Below are 25,320 nucleotides of genomic sequence, written 5' to 3'. Positions count from 1 at the left end.
TCTCAGAACTAAATGTTTAAGCCATGTAAGTTTCCAGAAGGACAGTGCCTTCCCCTGGATTCCTCCCCTGAAATGCTTGCAGATTCTGAAGACTTCAGATGAGCATTGGGAAATAGGCTACTGAACATTCCATCTTTTCATGGAAAACCTCAAGAGTGTCTCAATCTGCCACAGATATTTACTTCTAAGAGGTGCCAATTTGGTATTTCATGGTGCTGTGAATTTTATGTTCTGCATGATTCTTGGCTTTGGAGAATTGAAGTTGAGGTCAGAACTGTTTTCTAAATGGAAGCCACATGGCCGTGGCCTGAGGTAGGGTTAGGCCTCACCAAACCATCTAAGGTCTGCAAGGAGGAGGTACTTGGAAGACTGCTCTTAAATGTGGTCTGTTTATTATGTGATGATTGCCTCTGACAATATTTTGCAGCCTACGCCATGTTAAAAACCAGCTTATGGAAACACTCAGAAGAGCAGCATATGTCTTAACTCTTAGGAAATGGAAAAGGAAAGAGAATGAGTGGTTTCAAGTGCGTGGGTTTTTTTTTTTGTCCCCGTCCACACCCATCTCCTTCCTTCTAGAACTCCGTTCTCATAGGGATGGAGCCTCCTGTCTTTCCTTTCCTTTGCATCAGGGTGTGCACCATGTCAGCAGCTGGGTTTCCTTTCTTCCGGGAACCACTTCCCCTGCCGGGACCGTGGTGGCATTGCTGGGTCTCGGAGATGGCCAGCCAGCGGCTCCACCTTTGGCTTTGCCAGACAGACCAGACAGCCCCTTCCCGAAGGCAGCTGCTGGGAGAGGGGAGAAGGTCAGGGAAAGGAACAGACCGGAGAGGGCCACGGGAGACTGGGAGGTGGAAAGTTAAACAAACAGGGAAGTAGATGTCTGAGCAATTTCTTGTTGCTTTCCCCAGCAGCTGTTTACCTTGAACAGTGAGGTATGCCGAACTTTCCGCAGAACCCCTCTGGTTAGTGGCTCTGCAGTGATAGACGCCCTCATCCTCTTCTGTGACTCTTTGAATAAACAGCGTGCTGCTTCCTGGTCCTAAAATAATTCCTGAGGAGTGAGAGATGTTTGGATTAGTGGGCCTGGGTGACAAACAAAAACAGCCACTTCTGTAACCAACCCTCTTCCTAGCATTATGAATTCAGACAAGGAAATCCGAGCTCTGGCTAACCAGGGACGGTGCTGCTTATTTGTTTGCTCTCTGTCCAGGATTTTGAGTAGCACCTTTGCCACGGCATCAGAGCTGGGATGCTCAGATTGGGAGGTGCGGATCTGACCAAGGCCACTCACTGTGTAGAAAGACACAAGAAGGTGCTGCTATCCCCAGGAATAGATAGCAGAAAGAGAGCTGATCTAATAATGACAGCCAGCACCTGGAATGTCTCCTGTGTGCTAGACATTTGCACAAGACTCCATTCATATTCCAACACTCACAGCTACCCCAGAAGGTGTTATTGTCTCTGTTTTACAAATGAGGAAACCAGTTTGGTAGGGTTAAGTCCCTTGACCAAGAGTGTGCCATTAGATCGAAGGCACATTTGGGGCATCTAGGCCAGAGGAAACTGCGTTTCCTTCAGCACGAACCCAGTGAGGTAGAAGAGCATGGCGCTCCAGAGCTGGGGTCTGGGGCATGCTCTATTTTAAGCCAGACCTGACCACTTTAGGCTATAGAGCTTTAAGCAAATTACTTAACCTTTCTAAGTTTTAGCTTCCTCCATCTTTAAGATGAAAATGGAAGCAGTCCTACTTGTAAATGAGAAAACAAATGGCAGACACCTGGCACGTAGTGCTTGCTCAGCTAACAGCAGCTTAAGTACCCTACGGAGCATGGCAGACGGAAGGGGCATCCTAAGCTTTCCGACTCTGGCTTCAAGACCCAGGAGCTTCATCTCCGAGCTGGTGTGAATGTATTGGTGACTTACCCCACCATCAGCTCTGTGTTAGAGACTTTGTGGGCCAGGATAAGACACAGTATCTATTGAGGAAGGAAAATCAATGCCTGGGAAAAACACACACATGTATTCTCTCTCAGATACACACACACACAGAGACATAAACACAGACACCAACAAAGAGAAAATGCTTAATGAATGAGAATGAATAAATGTAGCACAGCATAGCCAATTCACTGGGGCAGGGAAGGAGTCCATCAGGACAGGAGTACTTAGGGAAGACTTCATGGAGGAAGTGGGCCTGGGGCTGAGCCCTGAAGGATATACGGAGGTGAACTGAGAAAGGAAGACCTTCTGATAAGGAGATAAACAGTGTAGGAAAAGGCATGAAGTTGAAGTGAAATGTGCATTGGGTGCTCGTTCTGGAAGAGCAATCAACTGGTTGACCAGACTGCAGACTGTACTCCAGTGTTTAAATAGTTTGTATTTTCCCTGATTACCTGATTAATAAAGATATACTCAATATAGAAAGTTTGAGAAATGTTCAAAAGCATAAAAACAAAAATATAAACACACACACACACTACAGTCTCACTCCCAGATAGTTTTCCTTTCAATCTTTTTTAAGTGGACTTTTTACGTAGTTGGCTCATTCATATAAAAAACATTTATCACACTCCTACCACATACTAGACACGATGCTAGGTGCCGGTGATACAGTAATAAGCAAAGCAGATAAAACCCTTGCCTACAAAGGGCTTGAATTTGAATTTTGCAAAGAGAAATAAATAAGGTAATTTTCAGTAGAGATAAAGTCTAGGAAGAAAATAAATGAGGTTCAGGGGTTGGATAGACTGGTTAGGGAAGGGCCTCTGGGAAGTGACATTTGAGCAGAACCTGGAAGAGGGGAAGAAGTGAGGCATCTGAAGATCTGGATAAGGGCATTTTAGGCCTAGGGAGTAGAAATATAAGTCTCTGGGGGAGAGCTGTGTAAGCAAGAAGAAGAGATGAGTGCTGGGCGGGGCAAGTCAGGTGCTGGGCGGGGCAGGTCAGGTGTGACTGCACAGTAAGGATTTAGGATTTTATGCTACATGCAGTGGAAAGCCACTGGATGGTTATAAGACTGTGTAAGACATGGGTGGAAGCAGGGAGAGCAGTTAGCTGCCTATTGAAGTTTTCCAGTGAGAGTTATGGCAACTGGGACTAGATGGCATAAGAAATGGTAAGAATTGGTGGATCTGAGGGTGGAACCAACTGGGCTCATTTATGGATTAGAGTGTGATATGTGAGAAAGAATAATAGAAGGTTGAGCTCAAAGTTAATCCTACTGGGAGAATGGTGGTACTTCTCCAGAGATGGGGAAGATCGTGAGGCAGCAGTTTTGAGGGAGAAAATGCAAGAGTTCTGTTCTGTTTTTCACATAAGTTTGAGCTGCCTCTTTCATTGCAAGGTTCGGGAGGTCACCAGGCCCAGAGACAGCCATATGGACTCAGCACCCAGAAGGCCTTGAAAGCCACGGCAATGGGAAAACCTCGTGAGCAGCGAGGACGGCCAAAGGCTGAGCGCTGGGAACTTAGAAGTGAGGAAGCAGCAACAGAGATGAAGAAGCAGTGGCTCGTGAAATGCCAAGCAAACCAGGAGAGTGTGGTTCCTGGAACCCCAGGAAAGGGTTTCATCAGAAGGGAGAGTCAACCACGCTCAATATGCTGAGAGCCTAAGAAGGGATAACAAGCGCCAGGTTTGACAACAAGCAGTTCCAGGGATTGTGGGAGCAGAAGCGGGTGTGATCACAGTCAAAGAGAGAAAGAGACGTGAAGGAATGGCGATGGCGGGAGGTTCCCTTTCAAGGAGGCAGCTGCAGAACGACGTGAGGTTGAGGGATGATTTGTTTTTGAAGATGTGAAATTTTATGGCATGCTTATGTGCTAATAGGAATAACCCAGAATAGAGAGAGACAAATTGGTGATCCCTGAAGTGGTGAGAGAGGATGGAATCCAGTGGCTGAGTTGATCTTGGATAGGAGTAAGGACAGTTAGTTCATTCTAAAAGGAAGGATGTCAGAGAATAAAGGGACAAGTTGGTTGGACCATTTGGTGATATAAATAAAAGGTAGTCATCTGTTTAAAGTGGCAAAATGGAGGGAATTTTGGAGGTTTGAAGAACGAGATAAAGGTGTAAAACAGTGAGCTGGGAGAGAAAGAAAACAAATTCACTAGTCAGATGTTCTGAGATTCCCTCCAATGTTTATACAACTTTGTTTATTTCCTTTTTTTTCCCTCTCTAATATTATCACACAAGTATTTCCCCATATTTGTATATACTTTGAATATGATCGTCCATTCTTTGCTTGGGCCCACAATCTAACCATTCCCCTCTTGAATAGCGTTAGGTTATATCTGGTTGTTCATAACTATAATAGTGCAATTAACATCTTTGAGCATAAAGAGTTTTCTGTATTTCAGATTATGTCCTTAGGATAGATTCCTGGACACAGAGTTTTTGGGTCAAAAGCTCTTGATTCGTGTTACTAAATTGCCTTCCAAAAAGATCATACCAATTAACAGTTCTACCAGCAGTGGGTAAGAGTCCATTTTTTCTCTCCCCTTCCAGTACTGAGCACAAGAATCTAAACTCCAAAAAACAAAAAACTTTGCTGATTTGATAGATGAAAATTATTGTTGGTTTAATTTGTATTTCTTTGAACACTCTCTTATGTATTTGTTAGCCATTTTTATTTCCAGAATATCTTTTGTGAGTAGTTGATTGGAAAAGGTGAACTCAAACTAAGGAAAAGTGTTGAAATTCTGGTAGAGGAGTTTCAATTCAATGTAGAAGGAAATTAAGGGTCATGAAGATTTTGAGCAGGGAAGTGACGTAATGAAAGCGACGATGAAGGAAGTTTAGTCTAGAAGGAGAATGCAGGATGGACTGGAATGAGGAAGAGGAGGTTTAGCTTGCCAGTTGCAATTCAGGCAGGGAATGATGAGGCTGCAAGCTAGGATGGTGGGAAAGGAAGTAGAAAGGAAGAAATGGAAACAGCCACTTGGTAGAAACAGCCTACAGGAACTTGTACTTTATTGGATACAGGGAATAGAGGGAGATGAATAAAAGATGTTTCCAAGATTTTAAGCCCAGATAACAGGGAAGAAAATGAGAGCTCTACCCTGGAAGCTTGGCTAAGCCATTTAATCTCTTTGGGGGCTGCTTTCCTGTATGTAAAATGAGAATAATATCTCCTCAGCCTATTTCACGGCATTGCTATGAGGAACAACTGAGATAATTTAAGTGGAGGCACTTTGAAAAGTTTAAGGTGTGGTGTGAGAAGCAATCAAGGAAAGTAGAGCTTATGGCCAGATGGTGGGTGGTCAGTGGCAATGAACGTTTACAAGGCCAGCTCTCCTGCTAACCATGGTCTTCTCCATTGCAGTAGGCCTGAGCCTCAACCAATTTTCTATCACTCAAATCACAATTTAAGGCCAACACCATGAACAAATAAAGTCAAAGGATGTGGGTTTCATCCAAGGAGACAGGTGTGTCCTGGTGGAAGGTGAGGGGATAGGACTAAGGATGCTGATGGGCTAACACCCCCACCTGGCAGGGGGTGGGGGGAAGCAGGGGAAGACGGTGTCCCACATCAACAGACAGAGTTCATCTTCCTGACTTGCCTTCCCCTTGCACTCTAAGAGACGGCACAAAGACATTGATGTGCCACCATCAGAGAGGCCACTCAGAATCCTGATCAGGCCCTTTCCTGTTCTCATCAGAATTGCTGTGTATTTTCATTCTCACAAAAATAGGCAAATCACTACTTATGCTGGTTTTAATCTTATGTCCCCCACAAAAACCATGTTCTTTCATGTAGTCTTATGGGGGCAGACTTATTAGTCTTTTGATTGTTTCCATGGAGATGTGACTCACCCAACTGTGGGTGAGACCTTTGATTAAAGCATTTCCATGGAGATGTGACACCACTCATCCAGTGATTAGTTCACTGGAGTACTTTAAGAGAGCTCACCGAGAGGAGAAGCTCAGAGAAGCTGAAGGAGACGTTTTGGAGAGAAGCAAAGGTATGTAATCCAGATTTTGCCCCCAGGAGAAGCTAAGAGCCGACACAGGCCCAGATATTTGGAGATGCTGGGAGATGCAGACAGAAGGACATTTGGAGATGCTAAGCTAAGCAATGAAGCTCAAAGTTTGCCCCAGAGAAGCTAAGAGAGGACTCTGAGATGCTTAGAGAGAAACACTCCAGGAGAACGAAGCAGAGAATTGAGAGAAGCTAAGAGAGACAAAAGCCCAGAGACATTTTGGAGAAACCCATTTTGAAACGCAACCCGAGAGCAAAGGATCAGCAGACACCAGCCACATGCCTTCCCAGCTGATAGAGGTGTTTCAGATGCCACTGGCCTTTCCTCAGTGAAGATATCCTCTTGTTGATGCCTTAGTTTGGACACTTATATGTATGGCCTTAGAACTGTAAATCTCTAACCTAATAAATCCCCTTTTTAAAAGCCAATCCATTTCTGGTATTTTGCATAATAGCAGCTTTAGCAAACTGGAACAGATTTTGGTACCAGAGAACTGGGGGTGCTGCTGAGTTTGCAAATACCAGACATGTTGGAATGGCTTTACAAATGGATAAGGGGAAAATTCTGGAAGAATTGCCAGGAGCTTTATAGAAAAGGCCTAGATTGCTTTGAAGAGACTGTTGATAAAAATATGGACTCTAAAGATATTTCCGATGAGGCCTTGACCAGAAATGATGAATATGTTGTTTCCAACTGGAATAAAGGCGATCCTTATTTAAAGAGAATTTGGCAAAATTGAGTCCCAGTGTTGGATGGAAGGCAGAATTTGAAGGGGACAATCCGGGATACCTAGCTGAAGAGATTTCGAAACTAAATATCAAAACTGCGGCCTGGCTTCTCCTTGCAGCTTATAGTAAAATGCAAGAGAGAGGGATAAGCTGAGAACTGAACTCTTGGGTACAAAGAAACCAGAAATTGATGGTCTGGAAAACTCTGGGCTTACAGAAAGTGAAACCCCAAAGGCTATAGCTTCACATGAAGATTTAATAAAACCTGGAAACAGCCAGCCATTTCAGTACAAGCCAGGATTGGAGATGGAGTTATCCAGAAAGGATTTGTGGAGAGTCCTATTGTCTGATAGTTTTGACCCTTGTATGCTGCATGCCCAGCCAACAAGTTTTTTGTGAGATCTGTATAACAGAACCACTGGCAGTCTGTACTGGTGGGGACAGAGAAGGGACAAATTGAGAGAAGGATGACTTCAAAAACAACCATGGAAGCTAAGGTCTGGAGCCAAGAAATCTCTAGCCAGGAGTGCATACCTACCCATGCACGTGGAAAGGGTGAATTTGCCCTGGAGGCAGAGGGCAGGACTTCCGCCTCAATGCTTGGGAAGAGGACTGCCACCCCAGGCCTCAGAGAGGGTAGAGCACATTCTCTGGGGATTGGGGAGAGCCTGGCCACCACTCCACTGTTTGGAGAGGGGAGAGCCTTTGCCCTGGAGATGCAGAGTCCAGGTGCTGCCCCGATGCTTGAGGAAGGGTGGGGCCGAGAAGAAGGTAGTCTTCCTAATGCGTGGGTATGTTGGAGCATTCACCCCAGCATTTGAAGAGAACAAGGCCACAGCGTAAGCCTTTGGAAAGGGTGGGATTGCCACTCTTTCAAGTCCGGAGGATAAAATGTCATTCTACAAATGACTTTCAGACTTTGAAATCTAATGGAGTAGGCTCTGCAGGTTTTAGGAATTATTTTGGTCCTGTTTTCCTTCCAGTTTCTCCATATGGCAATGGAAATGTTTATCCTATGACTGTCCCTCCTTTGTATGTTGGAAGCAGATAACTTGTTCTAAGTTTCACAGCCAGAGGGGAATTTTGCCATTGGACAAACCATGCCTGTAACTGATTTTGATAAGACTTTGTACTTATCTGTTGTTACTGAAGTGATTCAAGCTTTTTGTGATACTGTGATGGAATGAATGTATTTTGAATTTGGAAATAACATGTATTTTTTGGGCCAGGGGATGGAATGTGCTGGTTTGAATCTATTATGTCCCCCACAAAAGCCATGTTCTTTCATGCAATCTTGTGGGGACAGACTTATTAGTCTTTTGATTAGGGTGGAACCTTTTGATTGAGTGTTTCCGTGGAGATGTGACTCACCCAACTGTGGGTGAAACCTTTGATTAAATCATTTCCTTGGAGGTGTGACACCACCCATCCAGTGATTAGTTCACTGGAGTACTTTAAGAGAGCTCACCGAGAGGAGAAGCTCAGAGAAGCTGAGAGAGACATTTTGAGAGAAGCTAAGATACGTCATCCAGAGTTTGCCCCCAGGAGAAGCTAAGAGATTTGGAGATCAGACTTTTGGAGGTGCTGGGAGATGCAGATAGAAAGACATTGGAGATGCTAAGCTAAGCGATGAATCCCAGAGTTTGCCCCGGAGAAGCTAAGAGAGGACTCTGAGATGCTTAGAGAGAAATGCACCAGGAGAGCCAAGCAGAGAGTTGAGAGAAGCAAAGAGAGACAGAAGCCTGGAGACATTTTGGAGAAACCCATTTTGAAATGCAACTCGAGAGCAAAGGATCAGCAGACGCCAGTCACGTGCCTTCCCAGCTGACAGAGGTGTTCTGGAAGCCATCAGCCTTTCTTCACTGAAGATGTCCTCGTGTTGATGCCTTAGTTTGGGCACTTGTATGGCCTTAGCACTGTAAATCTGTAACCTAATAAATCCCCTTTATAAAAGCCAATCTATTTCTGGTATTTTGCATAATAGCAGCTTTAGCAGACCAGAACACTGCTGTTAGTTCTTTTCCCATCCTTTACATCTTCTGCCCACATTTCTTTCGTAAATGGCTCTTCAGCTTTTTAAATACCTTAATCTGTTGATGATCCCTTTGTCTGATCTGGTCCCTTATGTTACAGGATCTCTTCTACTAAGATGCTTGTCTCTTAAGACGGGCTCTATTTCTAGTATGATTTTAATTTTTTTCATTGCGGTTAACTTCAAACATTTAAAAAGTTCAGAAAAATATAACCCATGTACCCGCCATTAAGAAGATAGGATGTCAGCATTTTGCCATATTTGCTTTAGCTTTCCTGCTCTCTTTCATATGAAATAAAATTTATAAATATACTTTATCCCTTCCTTCTCCCTGTCTCCCCAGAGGTACCACTTTCCTGAAGTTAGTGTTTATCATTTTCATGCATGTTTTTTTTTTACTTTTTCTACATACGTATCACCATACATTATATAGTAGTGTTTTTTGTATTTTAAGATTTTAAATAAATGGTATCATACAGTATGTATCCTTTTGCAACTTGCTTTTTACCATTCAACTTTTTTTATATTTATACTTGTTGATAACGTGTAGTTGGAGTTCATATTTTAATGATGCATTATATTCATTGTATAAAAAAGTTACAGATTTTCTAAAAAAAATTCCGTTTCCTTACTATGGGATAGGTAATTTTCACTTGTTTGCTGTTGCAAAGGAGGCTGCAATGAGCATTGTTATGTACACGTATTTCTGTGCTGGGTTATAGAGGATACCCATCATCAACTCTGTCGAGTATTATAAAATTGTCTTCCCAAATATACCAATTTTCACTTTAACCAGCAATGAGTAAGCACTTCCCTTTCCCTTTATACTCACCAGTACTTAGTGCTATCAGGCCTTTTACTTGATGGCAAAATGATGGGTGTGAAATGGTATTTCGTGTTGTTGTAATTACTGATTACTAGTTAAGTGGAACATAGTTTACCTTTTTGTTGACTGTTCAGACTTCTTTTTCTGTGAATTGCCTGTTTATATCTTTTGCCCATTTATTCTGTTGGCTTGTTTGTCTTTCTCTCAAAGATGTGAGGATTCTTTATATGTTTTAGATACCAATCCATTGTTGGTTAAATGTGTTGCAAATCGTCTTCTATCCTATGAACAGTTTTTAAACTTTATGGTGAATTTTTAATATGAAAGCTTTTAAAATTTTAATTCAAACTTATTAATATTCTTTATTAAAGCTTATGCTTTGGGGTGCTTGTTTAAAAAATCTTTTTCTATCCTGATATCATACAGAATTCCCCTCATATACTTTCTTCTTAAAAAAACTCATTAAAAGATATATTTAGAGTCTTACTCTTTTCATATTTATCTAATCCATCTGTATTTTGTGGGGGAGGTTATGTGGATAATGTGAGATATAGATCTGAGTCTTACCATATAAAGAGCCAATTGTCCTAGCACCATTTATTGAATAATCCATTCTTTCCCCACTGAGTTGTGGGGCCAACTCTGTCAGATACTAAGTTTCCACATATCTGTGGTTCTGTTTCTAGGTTCGTGTTCTAGTTTGTTAAGCTGCCAAAAGCAGATACCATAAAATGTGTTGGCTTTAATATGGGAATTTATTAGCTTACAAGCTTACAGTTTGGAAGCTATGAAAATGTCCAAATCAAGGCATCATCAAGATAATGCTTTCTTCCTGGACACTGGCTACTGGTGATCCTTGGCTCCTCTGCTGGTCTCTCCCTTCTCTTCCAGGTTTTGTTGCTTTTATCTTATCACTTCTGTGGCTTTCTTTCTCTTTGTCTGATTTTCATTCTCTTATAAAGGACTCCAGCAAGAGGATTAAGACCCACTCACCCTGAATGAGGTGGACCTCATTCTTAAGTTAAGATCCTACTCACCAAAAGGTCCTACTTACTATGGGTCCATATCCACAGGAATGGGTCAACATTAAGAACATACTTTTCCGGGGTACATACAGTTTCAGACCATCACAGCTCTCTATCTTTTTTACAAAGGCCCATTTATCTACCCCTGTACCATGTTGTTTAAATTCCCATGGCTTGATAATACCTCTTGATATCTAGTGTAGTATGACCTCTTTTTTTTTTTAAAGTGTGTTGGCTATGCTTAGCACTTTATACTGCAATATGATTTTCAGGTTCAGCTTGTCAAATTCTATAAAAGGCGCTGTTGAGATTTTGATTGAAATTCCACTGAATTTGTATAATAATTCAGGGAAATTGTATTTATTTTTGGGTTGAAGCATAGGGACTGCCAATATTTTGATCTACAGAAATGGCAATTTAATATTGTTCAAACTAATAATAAATGTTCCCATCCAAGAATATTAAATAGCATTGAGTTTTTAGGTCTTCTTTTATATCATTTAATAGTTCGATGATTTTCTCTATAAAGATCTTCATTTTCTTTAGTTAGATTTATTACTAGATAGGTTGACACTTTTGTTGTTAGGGAAAATGGTGTTCCTTTCTTTGAAGGATCCCTCTATCTGAATTTTCTTTTTCGCCTTTGGATGTTAGTCATTAGAACTAAGGTGTGGAACTCAGAAACATGATGCTCCACTTTGTGTTGCTGAGATCATTTAATAGTAGTCCTGCTTGCTTCTAGAGGGATGGCCCAAGTCATTCTCATGTGCTTGTTTATTTATTTCTATGGCTTCTGACACAGAATACAGTGTCTTCAACTATTAAAAACATAAAACTCTCATTATTTATGTCCCTTTACTGTAAGAAGCTGTATCAGATTGGACCAGTAGGGCACAGAGCAGGACTTGCAAATGTAGGTGCATTCAGGGGTCACTTAACATAAATGAGTTGGGTGTGAGATAATAGGAGAGGACTGTGTCTATGGAGCATGGAAGGCTTATCTCCCATCTATGGGTGGAATCCCCTACAGAGCTCCACCCGGTTGGGAATTTGGGTCCAGTGTTATCTTCTGAGTTTTAAAGAGAAGGCAGAAAACTGGTTTGTTTGTTTGTTTTATGTGAAAGCTGCATGATTTTTAAATGCCAACAACCAAATCCACTTACATAAATTTACTGTGTTGGCCAATAAAAACACATATACTGGCTAGATTTGACATAATTTTGACATATAGTATGTAAGTGGGTCTAGGCTTCTATATTTTTATTAAGCAAGGACCTTGATGATCTGGCCCCTGCCTGTCTTTCCAGCTTCTTCCCCTGCTGTATCTGCAAATGCATCCTTGGTACCTGCCATACTGATCTATTTGCTGTTCACGATACACTGCAGTGACTTTGTCATGCCCTTCCCGGGACCTGAGCACTTGGTTAACACTTACTTGTTCTTTAATATCAGCTCAAGGATTAGCTGCTCTGGGAAGCATCCTCTGATGCTCTTAGGCCCCTCCTCTGTTCCTCCTGAATCACCTTGTGCATGCCTCCACTCTAGCATTTACCATCTGGTCGTAAAATTGCTGGCTGTCTCATTTGTCCACTCATAGAGCAGTGACTCTGCCTTCTGCATCACTAAGTCCTACAGACAGCAGTCCCTCAGGCACTGAGCAAATGACCAAATAAGCCAAGACAACAAAAAAAGGGAATGTAGGGGCTGGAGAGCAGTGAGCTTTGCAGTGTTCACTGGACATTGGGAGGCTGAGGTATGGCAGTGCGTGCTCCCTCCCTTTTGGTGGTGTTGCCTGATGGTCAGCTGCATGACTGGCACTCCTTGGGGTCTGTAAAATTGTATGCAAGTTAATGTTTTCATCTTAAGGTTCAAAAAGCTCTTAGTTTCTGGAGCTTAGAAATGCAGACTCAGGTGGCTTCATAGGTTTTCTAAAACACTAGCCCCAAAGGGAGAAGTAAAATGATACTGGGTTGTTTTTGCAGAAAATCATTATGTTCTTCAAGAAATCTGATGATGAGACTCAGTGCAAGGACTTGAATTACATATTGTGTGGGTTGCTAGTGGGGGGGTGGGGGGTGGATCAGAGTTTGTGACCATGGTGAATCCTCCTGCACATGGGGTGCAGTCTAAATTTTAAATGTGTCCAACTCCTTTAGTATTTAGTGATTTCAAGGGTAAATAATTTTATTTCTTCCTCTTAGACCATAAGATGAAGGACAGCTTCGGCTTTTAAATATATAAGCACCGTATTGCCCAGGAGGGACTATGGAAGGGAACTTTAATCCAACTCACCACTGAGTAATTAAATCTATAGAGCTCTTAGATTCACCCATTTGATTAAATAAATGCACGTGTTTGTCTCCTGTTTCTTACAAAAAACTAACCTGTAAATATAGTAATAGTAATAGTATTGACTGAGTTTATAGATTTCCTTCATCTCTGCAGTCCTCACCAGTTTATTTATTGTCAGAGTGTCCAGGGTGTGCTTTCCTAAATTGGCCCACTGGTCTGATTAGTGACTTCCATTTTGTTGCTCAGATCACCATCTGTACTTCTGACTTAGAGAACATTATGTCCATTGAATTTGACCAAATTAATCTTCATTATCAAAACTCCTATCTTTACCCATGAAGGTCAAATGCAAATGGTATCTCCTCCACACAGCCTCCCTTGGCCACCTCAGTCGGAAGTGCTAATTTGCATCTGATGGAATTTTATACTCCTATGTTGCACATGTATAATTAAGTGTGCACTTTGTAGTTACATATGTGTTTTTCCAAGGTAGGACTCTCATTTTCTCTAGACTATAACAAAGTCTCTGACTCATATAGGCAATTAATATATATTTGTTACATTTAATAAAATAAAAAGTGATTTTTTGGGGGGTTATTGCTGTGATAGTCTTGGCTCTCCAACTAAATGATATATTCTTTGAAGTTGGTACATAATGTACTTTCAATAAATGTTAGCTATGATGATGATGGTGATGATGTATACAGTTTGGGGTACACAGTAAATATTCAGTCACACCTTTACCTTGGTAACTCTTAAAGGAATTGGTTAGCTAAGAGCTGTGTCTGAACTAAGGGCCAGAAGAGCCAAAATATAGATTCAAGATGGCTAAAGGTGACCTCAAGAAAACTAGAGGGCAGGATGTTAGCTTGACTTCCTGCAAAGAATACAATGATGACTTTATATATCCAGTCATTCTTAGGAGAGTTTGGAAAACTATGTCTGGAGAAGAGAACCAAGTTTAGTAAAATGGCAAAGGCTGACAAAATTGGGAAATGATGGATGATGGGCTCATTAAATGACACCAAAAAGGTGAATGATACCAATGTTTCCAATGTTTCCAAATGGTCACCATCTGGCTTCTCCTTAGTATACTGGGAATTTTGCCCTATGATGAAACCTCTTGGTGAAACCTTGAGGATGTAAGAAGAAAAAGGTGATGAAGTGGAATATTCTGAGACTAAAAAGCAGCCTTACAATAACGTGTTAAGCTGGAAGACAATTATAAGGATGCTTCAAAACAAAGTCTTAAGGAAATTTTGATGGGCAACATGATCCCTGATGGCAGACTATTTGCTCTAGCTGTGAAAATGACCAAGAAAGAAGAGGAGCTCTTAGAAGACAATAAGATTGAAGACAGTGATGAATAAAATAGTATAATATTCCTCTCCATGTATTCCCTGAATAAGAGAAAATCCATCAACAAAGGTCCTTTCATTTGTAATCATTTCTGTTGCTTCACTAGGTTAACTTACAAAATTGGGTTATGATAACAGAACGGCTTCCCAGAGCTTTCAATAAATTGTAAATTGGTTGACTTGAAGGGGTTATGTGTGAAGTGACACCTTGAAATCATGCCAAGCTGTGCACATTTCTAAATATTTAAAAATAAAAAGACACTTTTGTACCCTTTCATTGTGAACTTTGCTGGTGTTCTAATAAAGTACTTCAAGATGATTCATGAGTTTAACAACCCTATGACTATTGGCTATAAAACCTTGGTCCTCAGCTGTGTATATCTGTAAATTGTAGACACACACACGTGGCCCAGTAAATTCTTGTGGTATGTTCAGATTTGCCTCTCCAAAAGGCTGGATCCATTTACACCACAGTATATAGACATTCACCTCAAGCTGCCTCTCTGTGCACTGTGAAGTAGCATTTCTATGAGCATTTTAAGATGGGGACATGGTATCACATTGCATAAGAGGATAAAGTCAAGAAAGTGTTTTTCCCTCAATAGAATAGCGATATAAATTATGGCAATCCATATTACATTGCAGTGTATGACTTCTAAAAAGAATGAGGCAGAAAATATGTATTGACAGAGCAGAACCTTCAAGGTAAATTAAGTGATAAAAGCAAGTCATGAAACAATATACTTAGTAGGCTCTCAACGCAGAGTTTATCTCAGAGATGCTGGCTTTCCCATCCAGCTGCAGCACGAGTCACATGCTCTACCTATTGTCATTTTTCATCATTGCAGTTATTACTGTCTGATTTTATAATATATATTTTTGTTTGCCTGCTAAATTTATTGCCTGTATTTTTACATTAGAATATTCATGTGAATTCAAGGTCCCTGTCTTGTTCATTGCTATATTCCCCAGCAGCTACTATATCCCTGGCATAGAGTTGGCTCTCAGTAAGTATCTGTTGAATGAATGAATGAATGGATCTCACTTACACATAAATATATATAAAAATCCCCACATTTGTATATATGCACATCTATAGGAAAACAAAGGGGAAAATTGACAAGATATATATCAAATAGGTAATTCTGCATAAGGGAAATTTTTTTTATAGCTTTCTCTATTTCCATGCTACGTAAATCTTTTATTTACGTAATATATTCATGTATTACTTGTTTAATTAAAACAAATAAAAAGGAACAGTACTTTTAAAAACAAAATTGTAGGTGTTTTTACCATTAGCAAAAGCCATTGAATGAAAGCTTAAAAGCTATAGAGATCCAAATACTCTTTTTTTTTCAATACATTTCAAAACTTTGTGGTATTGACTATGTATAGAATGATAAAATATTTTTGAAGAAAAAAAAGAAAAGAAAGGTAGATTTATACTTTATAATTTACAATTTTGGATTAAAGCAATAAAAAGGATAAATCAAAACCCATTCCATTAGAAGACTGGCTCCATAAGGTGTGTGTGTGTGGTGGGGAAGCGATATATAGTATGTTTTCTGTGTTTTATTTTGTTTTTCAGTGTTGGTCAGTTTAATTATGAATGAATTGAATGAGATGGCTATTTAAGAGAAACAATTTTGATTGTTTAAAGCACACTGGTAGCAGGAGATAATGCAAAAATCAAACGTATCACCGGAATGTAGGGGAAATGCACTCGTGAATTTCTCTGGCTTTTCCAGCAGCGGTGTAGAGCCGTGGGAGTGATGGGCAGAGCCTCCTGAATGTTTGCCTTAACAGAATGGAGCACATTGGTGGCCTGGGGACACTGCTGTTTATGTATCACCTTAGGTCTTGGTTAAACTGTCATGTTTGGGCTTGGGGAGAGGAGTTTCCCATGTAAAGTCTGGACCTGTGAAATAGAAACACCCTTCTCATTGTTTTGCTACAACAGGGAGGAGAAAACACATCTAGGGCAGTGTCTGAGTTTTCCTCCTTTAGTGACCAGTCATCCGTGTGGGCAGGAACTGGGGACTGAGAACCCCTCTGGCTCTAAGCGATCAGGGCACGACTCTTAGTTTGGGGGTCAGTGGCTTTGGACAGGGTACAGTTCCCAAGAGAGCCCAGGAATTTCTGCTGGGAAAAGTCTGCTGCCCCTTCATATCCCTGTGTTTCTTTCTTTCTCTTCTCTTTATTTCTCTTCACTCCCCTTTTCTTTTTCTCTGCTTCTGGTCCCTCAAGCAATGACTGCTCTGCAGACAAAACCAGCTGCTGATCTTGGCCACGCTGTACGCACAGTTCGCGTGTCACAGAAAGAATTGGAAGAGGTTACTTCGTAGTCAAAAGGGAGAGGCTTTAATGCATATGGGCTTTCCATATGGGGTGATGAAAAAGTTCTAGGACCAGAGAGGGGCAATGGTTGCACAACACTGCGAATGTACTTTAAGGCCACTGAATTGTATACACTACCATAATTAAAACGGTCAATTTTATGTTACATGTATTTTGCCGCCAGAAAAAGGGGGGTGAGGAGAGATCTTTCTAAAGTGATTGCCCACATTTGCAAGTTCTCTCCCATTTATTACATTCTAAATTTTCCATTTGAAAATTCAAGAAGACTTTAAAAAAAGAAACCCAACCGAAACTGACCAATTAGCAGCAGGCCCTCCTATCAGATGAGTGTGTGTGATGCCTCAAGTTGGGCCTTGCTGTTACCAGCAGCTTTCAGGACTGAATGGCGATGAGGATGCTATGCTTAAAATGCATCCAAGATATCTTCTTTGGGCAAAACATTAGGATATGCTACAGTGCTACTAATTAACTAATAATTAATAATTACCTTCAAGACTGGAATTTGCCAATAAAGATATATTTGGAGGCTAAGATGGATTCTACAGACATAATTTCTATTGATTTTCAATACAAATTGGGACACTATGCGTGGGTTACTTTCTGAGTGTAAACCATAGAACTCTGTGGCTGTACTTTGAAGTCTCATTGAACTAGCCAAACATTGACTAGTAATTGCAGAACTGCAGAAAGTGCATGAGGTAACACCCCCCCCATCTTTTCACCATGTTAGGGCGGTCGTTAAAATCAGAGTCCCACGGTTGGCTGGGGTTGGGGTCATAGCTCTGAGCCTGTGGTAGCTCTGAACTCTAGCAATGCTAGTCTGCTAAATGTTTTCCCTGCTTCTTCCCCATTCCACTCCTTAGTTAATTCCTCTCCTGTCTCCTCACCTTTGAAATGGAAATTTATCCTTTTCCAGGGATAAATGTGCAACTGTTAAGAGTGTCCCTCATGCTTACATTGTCAGAGGTAAAAATAAGCCGTGAGAATGTGTTTGGAAGGTCTGGCAGGGAGAAGAGCTACTTGGACCAGTGACACATGGTCCTTCTTGGTCGGGGCACATAGACCCCTTATCTTAATAAAGGCACACATTGAAGAAGAAGGAATGTAATGCTTAGCTAAGCACACCAGCAGATCAACTCTGGCCTTTGTGGAGGTGATAATTAATATTAGTAGAGAATGAATTATTAGATAATTAATCTAATAGGTTAGGTTTTCATTTTCTTGTTCACAGCTCACCTTCCCATTCACTACTCTACGTATATACTCCAGGGAATCTTGTATACACATTTCTTTTCCACAATATTTCTTAATTTATTATGCACCATAGGGGTGGATTCCACGAGAAAGAAAAGGCAATTACTACCCAAGTTTTGCAAAAGGTAGTTGACATTTCTTAACTTCATCATTATTAAGAAAACATGCTGACTCTAATAGTCTGAGAATGGGCATTCACCTCCTCTCACCTCTCTCCTCCTTTTCCTTAACATCTTTCTTAGATCCATTAAAGCCACTTGACGGGTAGGACATGGTTCTGTTCCTCCAGGTATGAGGACGGTAAGTCACCTCGGTCTGAATGTGGGGCCTACAGGTGCAGACGTCTGCTGTCAGTGATGGACTGGCAACAGAAAAATGTCTCTTTCAGGTCATTAAATCAATACTTAGACCAAGAAGCTCCCATTTAACAGGGGATTAGAGTGATTTTCTCCTGTTGCAGCTATACCTCTTCCTATATAAGACAAAATTCACTCTTTCTGAACTCTTTGTTCTGTTCCTACTGCTTTAACAAAGTCTAAAAGTGTTTGACTGTCAGAGAAATTGAGTTCAAATAATAGTTTGATGACGCTTTCTCCGATCAGGCAGGGACTTACTGAAAACATCTCAGGTCAACATTGCCTTCTGTTCTCTTAAACACTCAGCATTTTGTTAACCCATCGAGCAACCTCATTTCTCCACACAGTTATTTGTGAGATGGCTTGTGCTTGTATTATTGCAAAGTTCAGCTGGATCAGCCCTCTGCCACATTTCAATTCCTTACAGTGCCATATGAAGTGGGTTGCCAGCGGTCCCATTTGCACCACTTGCTCAGCTCTGTCACTACTTTAACCCTTTGGGGACCTCATTGAAGACTCTGGGAAGAGCACAAGGTAGAAAGGTGACATTTTGGTCATGCTGGAGGAACCGCTGACTCCTGGCCAGCTGGACTGGATAGGGGGTGGATCACACGTTCTCAAAGGTGACTTCATACTGTTGTCCCAAGTCTGGGTGCAAACCTTTAAGCTTTTAGCCCAACAGAAGAGTATGTTCCTTGAAGGAAGTTTGCGGCTGTCTCTTCTAGTAACCAGCCCGCCCTCAAAGTAGCCGCTGTGAGCCTGGATCCCTCTTCTCATTAGAGCCCCTTGGGCTGCATCTCCTTGGTCTCACCCCCTTCACCCGGCATTTTTCTCTCATCTTTGGTCCTTTGTACTTTACTCTCTTCACCTGGCTCTTCGGAGTTCACATGTCTGCATTACCTTCCTCTCTCAATGCTTCGCACATTCTCAGTCCCTCCCAACAACCCCTAGTGGCTCCTTTACTTGTTTTTAATTTGGAGGCTCCACTACCTTTCTTACTTCTCTTGGCATATATTTTCTCTCATCTCCTCTTTATCTCCTTTCCATTCTGTCCATTCCACTAATAATTAATGATTGAGAACCCACTGTACATTCCACATTAAAGTAGGAAAATAAAAGTGCAAAGGATGTGTGTATTCCAATTCCAATTGTCTAATGTATTAAAGAGATTTCAGTCTTGCAATTCAGCCATAGCATTTTCTGCCTGCTGGGTTTATTCATTCACTTTACTCCATTTTCAGACTCATTAACTCTGGTGCCTTATTTTCATGGTGGTCACGAAAGAGTCAGGACACGTGTGATAGCTGCCCAAAGAAGCTGTGTTCATTTCAACACATGCTTAAGTTTATTGCTTTAGATTTTAGTGTTCCCATTCACTGCTGTATTTACAGAGACTTGCGCAGCACAAGACACAGGATAGGTGTCTTATAAATATTTGTTGCATAAATAAATGAGTGCTGGGTTGGGTTTGCATGAATTCTGGACCTTTTAAAACTTAAAAATGACTGGATTTGGGTTCCAAGTAAATTTTAATTTTATACACAGCATGTCTAATTTTTAAAAAATATATATAATTTCAATATTTTTAATATGCTTTGAAATATTTTTTGAATTTTTGAAACGTGCTTTAAACACTATCGTCTTGAGGAAGCTTCATCCTTTAAGGGCTAGAAATGAGAAGATACTCAGGTTTTCACACCTGCTACGCCCATGAGGCCATTTGAAACGTGTGCTATTTCTTCTCTGGAGTGAGGCGAGCCTATGTCCAATTCGCGCACGTGCGCTCTCGGCTCCGCTCCCCGGAGTCAGCCCCTCGCAGGTGAGCCCCGGCCGGCCGCTCTCTAACTGCGTGGCCGGGGCCTCTTATCTCCCGTCTCCGTGCCTCGACTTCCTCATCCTTTAGTCTGTAAAAGGGATAATCGTACAAACCCCACAGACTCCTTACGAGGAGTAAACACACTGACATTAGTGAGGCACCTGGCGCAGAATGGGAGCTGATGAGAGTCTGTGAACTAAAACTGACCTGTGAACTGCAGGTAGTAACGTTGCGTCACCATCGGATAGTGGCGAGAAGCAAGTATTTGTAAAATACTTCACTCAGGGCCTTGGAACCTCGTAAATGCACAATGAATCTTGATTTTTGTTTTTAACAAAGGGGACACATTAAGATCTTACAGCTGTCACCAAAGGTTTTAAAAGTAAGTACCCATCACTATTGCGTGAAATAAGACAGACACATAGAAGCAAATATTACAGGATCTCACTGATATGAACTAATTATAATATGTAAACTCATAGACATGAAATACAAGTTACCAGGATATAGAATGTAGCTAAAGAAGGGGGAGTGTTTGCTTATTATGAGCAGTGTTCAACTAGGGTGAACTTAAACATTTGGAAATGGATAAGGTTGATGGTAGCATATTGTGAGAATAACAGTGCTGAAAGGTGCGTGAAAAGTGTTGGAAAGGGTAAGGTCAAAGTCACATATGTCACCAGCAGGAAAGTTGGAGGTTAAAAGATGGGAATGTATAAAACAGTGAATCTTGTCAATTCAATAAAAAAATTTTATATATATATATATATAATTATATATTATATATATGCTTATATATATATAATTACATATTATATATGCTTATATATAATTACATATATATATAGAATTGGGGTGGTGTTTTTGGTGTTCTTTATTTTTATTTTTTATTCTTATTTTCCCTTTTTCTGGTACACGGAAAATGTTCAAAAAATAGATTGGGGTGATGAATGCACAACTATATGATAGTACTGTGAACTGATTGTACACTTTGGATGACTGTATCATATGTGAATATATCTCAATAAAATTGAATAAAAAATAATTAAAAAAAAAAAAAAAAAGTAAGTGCCCATAAAACAAAGTGGGAGGGAGCAGGCCTTCCCAGGTGAAGCCAGCCTGCGGCCAGAGGCAGCGGGGAGAGAGGCAGAAAGTGGAGCGTTGAGGATGAGAAGGTGCCAGGGAGTGGTGGGCAGGAAGTGTCCTTAGTAGGGGGCCACTCGGCTGAGGTCCTTGCGACGCCAGCGTGGCCCTGGGCGAGGGCGCAGGCAGCAGAGGGCAGGCGCCGGGGCGGCGGGGCAGCCGCGTGGCCTTCGGACCCCGGGGCCGCCTGGCCCGAGACCGCCGCGCAGGGCCGCGCACGCTCCGCCCTGGGCCTGCGCTCCCGGGGCCCTTCTGTTCCTGCCTGCTGCCCTCTGGCCCCAGAAGCCTCGACTCAGCGTTCAGAATGCCTTCTTGAAACTGCATGTCTTCTGTAGAACGGCTGTGCCCCTCTAAAAGGTTCTTCCGGAAAGGAAATGAGAAGGGAAAACGCTCCCGCCACCCTCGGCCCCTGCAGCAGGCGTTTTAAGGGCCCTCGTCTTGAGCTCTCCTGTGTGCACCGCTTCCTCTCGCGTATTTTCTTTGGAGTGGGGCAAGTTGTCACTTAACAAATAACAATGATAATGGGCCGGATCCTATCAGTTATCCAAGGTCACTGAAGCGCTCCGGATTATAAATCCTTTTCGAGCTGCCAGGTTTCATATAGAAGATGCGTCTCGCCTCTCTAACGGCGCTACAGTTTATTCTCAGAGTTCTGCGACGCAGTTTAGTTTTCCAAAGGCTGCGGACGCCATGAACTCATTCATGGTCTTTCTCAGACGTGATCTTGATGTTCCTCCATCTCAACTTTGAAGCAACTGGTGGGTGGGTCAGGGGTTGTCAGTTTGGTTACCCGTGATCTTTACTCATAGGTTTGTTAAAGAAATAACCGTAAGAGTGTTGGTGGTTTTTGTTTTGTTTTGTTTTGTTTTGTTTTCTCTAAAATTTCCACGTGCACAAACACAAGGGTCAGAGTCGGGGAGCATATTGCTTTGGTTACTGCATTTGCTGCCTCAAATGGGAATGTTACATATGAAACTTTATACATACTAAATACATGTAGGAGAATATCATCTCCAGAAAATTGTGAAATCCCTTTCCAAAAGTTAGTTTTAGACAGTAAATGAAGGGGGACGAGGGAGCGAGAGAAATCACCAACTACCAACAACTTCTAAAAGATTTTGTACAAGAATTTGTCTAAGACTCTTTTTCGGTGTTCTTCTTTTGACTCTCAGAAGACCAAAGAAAGCTGGGGGAAGATCTTTATTAGCTTAGAGTTGTTTGACTTTTGAACTGACTTACTGATTAACTCTTTTAATGCCAACCCAGTGAAATCTGACAAGTCACTGGCTATTTCTGTAATAACATGAGTCTAGGAGATGCATCAGAAAGTAGCATTTGCTAAGCAGCATAGTTAACTAATTTAAACCTTGCCACATCCATGTGCCATCACCACTACCCCAGTTTTATAAATAAGGAAATTGGTGCTCAGAGAATAAGGAGATGTGAGTGAATTGCCCAGATTCTCAGATGATCCATGAGGGCAGAGCTGGGAGTGAACCCTTGTCTTCCGTCTGTGTTACTGAGGCTCCACCTGGACACATTTTTGGTTCTATCCTCTAATCCCAAAATGGTCGTGAACGTTTGGGTTGGTTTAACTCCAGTTCTTTAACCCGCCTCCAAAGCATAAAAACTGAACGTAAGTCAACAGACTTCTTTCAGAGAACTACCCAATGTCTTATATTACCATACCATAAAAGGTATTTTGTGATGAAGTTTTGAGGAATACAGAACTTAACAACACAGTTGACCAGGTTGTTTAGCAGGACTTCTTTGGGCCTTCAGTATGCTAGTGGAGCTCTAAGGGGAGGATGTAGCATGCATTGTCTCACCAGCTATTTACTTATTCATGTTTTCAATCATCATTTTATTCTTGTGGAACACCCCCAACAGATTAGAGTTCCATGAAACAGTTTTGGAAATACACATTTTGGTAACATGCCATTCTTGGGCAAATTACTTTACCTCTTTTAGCCTACATTTTCTCTTCTGCAAATTGGAGTAAAGACATTCCAAAGGTCCTGTTCAGCTTTGAAAATGTTATGCTAGGCCACCCTATCCCCCAAGTCCAGGTTTATCTGCTACCAAATGAACTTGCTAAATATAGAATAACATTTTCTGAAAACCATTCATTCAAGAAACATTTATTGATTGCCAAGCACTATGCTATGTACTGAGGATATAAAATCAAAGTACAAATAAGACAAATAAAGATAGACTGTCTGCTCTCATGGAGGGAAGATTCACAGACACACTCAAACTGATGATTGAAAAACAATATAGTGAGAGAACAATAGAAATATGCATAGAAATACAGACACATATGAACTCATGATAAAACAACATAGTAAGGGAGAAGTAGAAACATTCATAACTAATAAAGAAGCATGGAGGAGCTTCCTCCTCTTTGTGGGACTTCTGGAGGGAGGTCACTGATCTGGGTCTCAAGGGATGGGCAGCTTCAGATGAAAGGCAGGCTTTCCAGGCAGAGGGGACACAAGAACAAAAGCATCGGGGGATGAAGCAGCATGGTGTGTGCAGGGATCTACAGGAGATTGACCTTGCTAGAATGTGAAGTTCAAGGCTGAGATGGTAAGCATAAAGTTACAGAAGTAGGCAGGGGCAGTGGCTGAGGGCTTCCTCTATTAGATGCTTGACTGATAATTTATCCCGTGTGATGGGGAGCCCATGGAAGGCTTGGAGCAGGGGAGAGAGATGTTCAGAGCCACAGTTTACACTGCTGTTTGGGAAACTTGCAAAGAGAGAAAAGAGGCAGATGGTGCACCCGAAGCAAGAGAATAACACCAGGGAAGCGGAGGCAGGGATGGATCGGAGAACTATTAGGTGAGTACCACCTGCTCAACCTGGTGTTTGACTAGGGAGAAGGAGAGGTTTGGATGATTAGGTGTATGACGTCAGCACAAGAAGAGATGCGATGTAATAGAGAAAAATGATGTGATGAGATCGGCTTTGGAGCTATTGCGTGTAAAGACCTCTCTAAGACATTTGTTGATTCCTTCAATTCTGGAGTTATACCACAATTCCATTATGTGCATCACACTCAAATGGATGTTTCATTCTGATTAGAGGATTAAAATTCAAAGACCATTCCAGAGCATTCCAGGTGGCCACTTACTTCATCAAGATTGTTGGAATATTGCAAATAGATGGCAGATTTACTTTTAAGAAAAATAGAATTATTAATCAAAATTCTAAATAAATTCAATTTAATTGTATTTAGCCATAAAAATATGAGACAGGCAGTAGACAGTGTTTACGCTCACTGAAATTCCTGTCATATTGGAGTGCTTGCGTAGCTACCTAAAGGGGTTCAAGTCTAGTTGTTTTCAAGAATATGAAAATAAACCCATGACCATTAGTTTAGATTTTTTTTAACCAATGTGATAAAATATCATTGATAATAGTCTTCTTTTTATAAAATAATTAAATTTGTGTAGGTAATTTTGAAAGATTGTAAATCTCCTTCTCTAGACTTTATATATGCCAGATGTTCAAAGCTTTACAATACCTCAAGTCAAGGAACTAACTCTTAACTTTCCTAGTTGTCAGGGTGAACTGAAGATTTTCTAAGGGGCTCCTGTCATTTCTTTCTGAATGAATATATATGTGCATTGTGTGTGTGTGTGTGTGTGTGTGTGTGTGTGTGTGTGTGTGAATTGACTAGAAAGTAGCATTTTGTAAGGCTCTTTCTTTAGGGATATGGTCTACATAAGAATTGGCCCAAATCTTCATCATTTTCAGTTGATATAAGCATAAACTAGAGCCCAATTTTTGCAGCTCTATGAGCAAATGATTCCAAGTATACTGGAAGGATGTGAAAGGAAAGTTAGGGGAAGGAGGGGATGAAGAAGGATGAGAAAGAGTGAACATAAGGAAAAAAAAAATCTTACCGGGTTCTTGTTGTATTTTGTGATTGTTTTTAAACCAGGTTATCTGAGGCTCTGGTACACCTTTGGCACGACAGTCTAACGTGGTGGAGTTGCTGAGGGCCACAGTTTGATCAGTGAGGTTTCGCAGGAGGTAAGGGGCTTCCTGATCTAGTGAACAGAGAAAGGGAATTGTCGTCACTCATCAGTTGTGTTCTCGTATTGTATATGCATAGCCACATTTTAAATATATAGAGAAACAGCAAA

At 41.2% G+C, this 25,320-nt stretch overlaps 1 protein-coding gene across 3 annotated transcripts in view; it reads right to left on the bottom strand.

Moving 5' to 3' along the window:
• FLT1 (fms related receptor tyrosine kinase 1) overlaps positions 1-25,320 on the bottom strand; it is a 179,673-nt gene that overhangs the window by 47,635 nt on the left and 106,718 nt on the right. For all 3 annotated transcript variants that reach the window (XM_037799877.1, XM_037799879.1, XM_037799878.1), the window contains 2 exons: positions 25,078-25,224; positions 923-1,054 (listed from right to left, as the gene is read on the bottom strand). In XM_037799877.1, coding sequence (XP_037655805.1) covers positions 923-1,054; positions 25,078-25,224 — 279 coding nt within the window. The remainder of the gene's footprint in view (positions 1-922; positions 1,055-25,077; positions 25,225-25,320) is intronic.

This window comes from Choloepus didactylus, chromosome 12 (genome assembly GCF_015220235.1).
Source record: "Choloepus didactylus isolate mChoDid1 chromosome 12, mChoDid1.pri, whole genome shotgun sequence".
NCBI classification, from domain to species: domain Eukaryota; kingdom Metazoa; phylum Chordata; class Mammalia; order Pilosa; family Megalonychidae; genus Choloepus; species Choloepus didactylus.
Note: the sequence above shows the minus strand (reverse complement) of the source record. Positions and strands in the feature narration are given on the sequence as shown.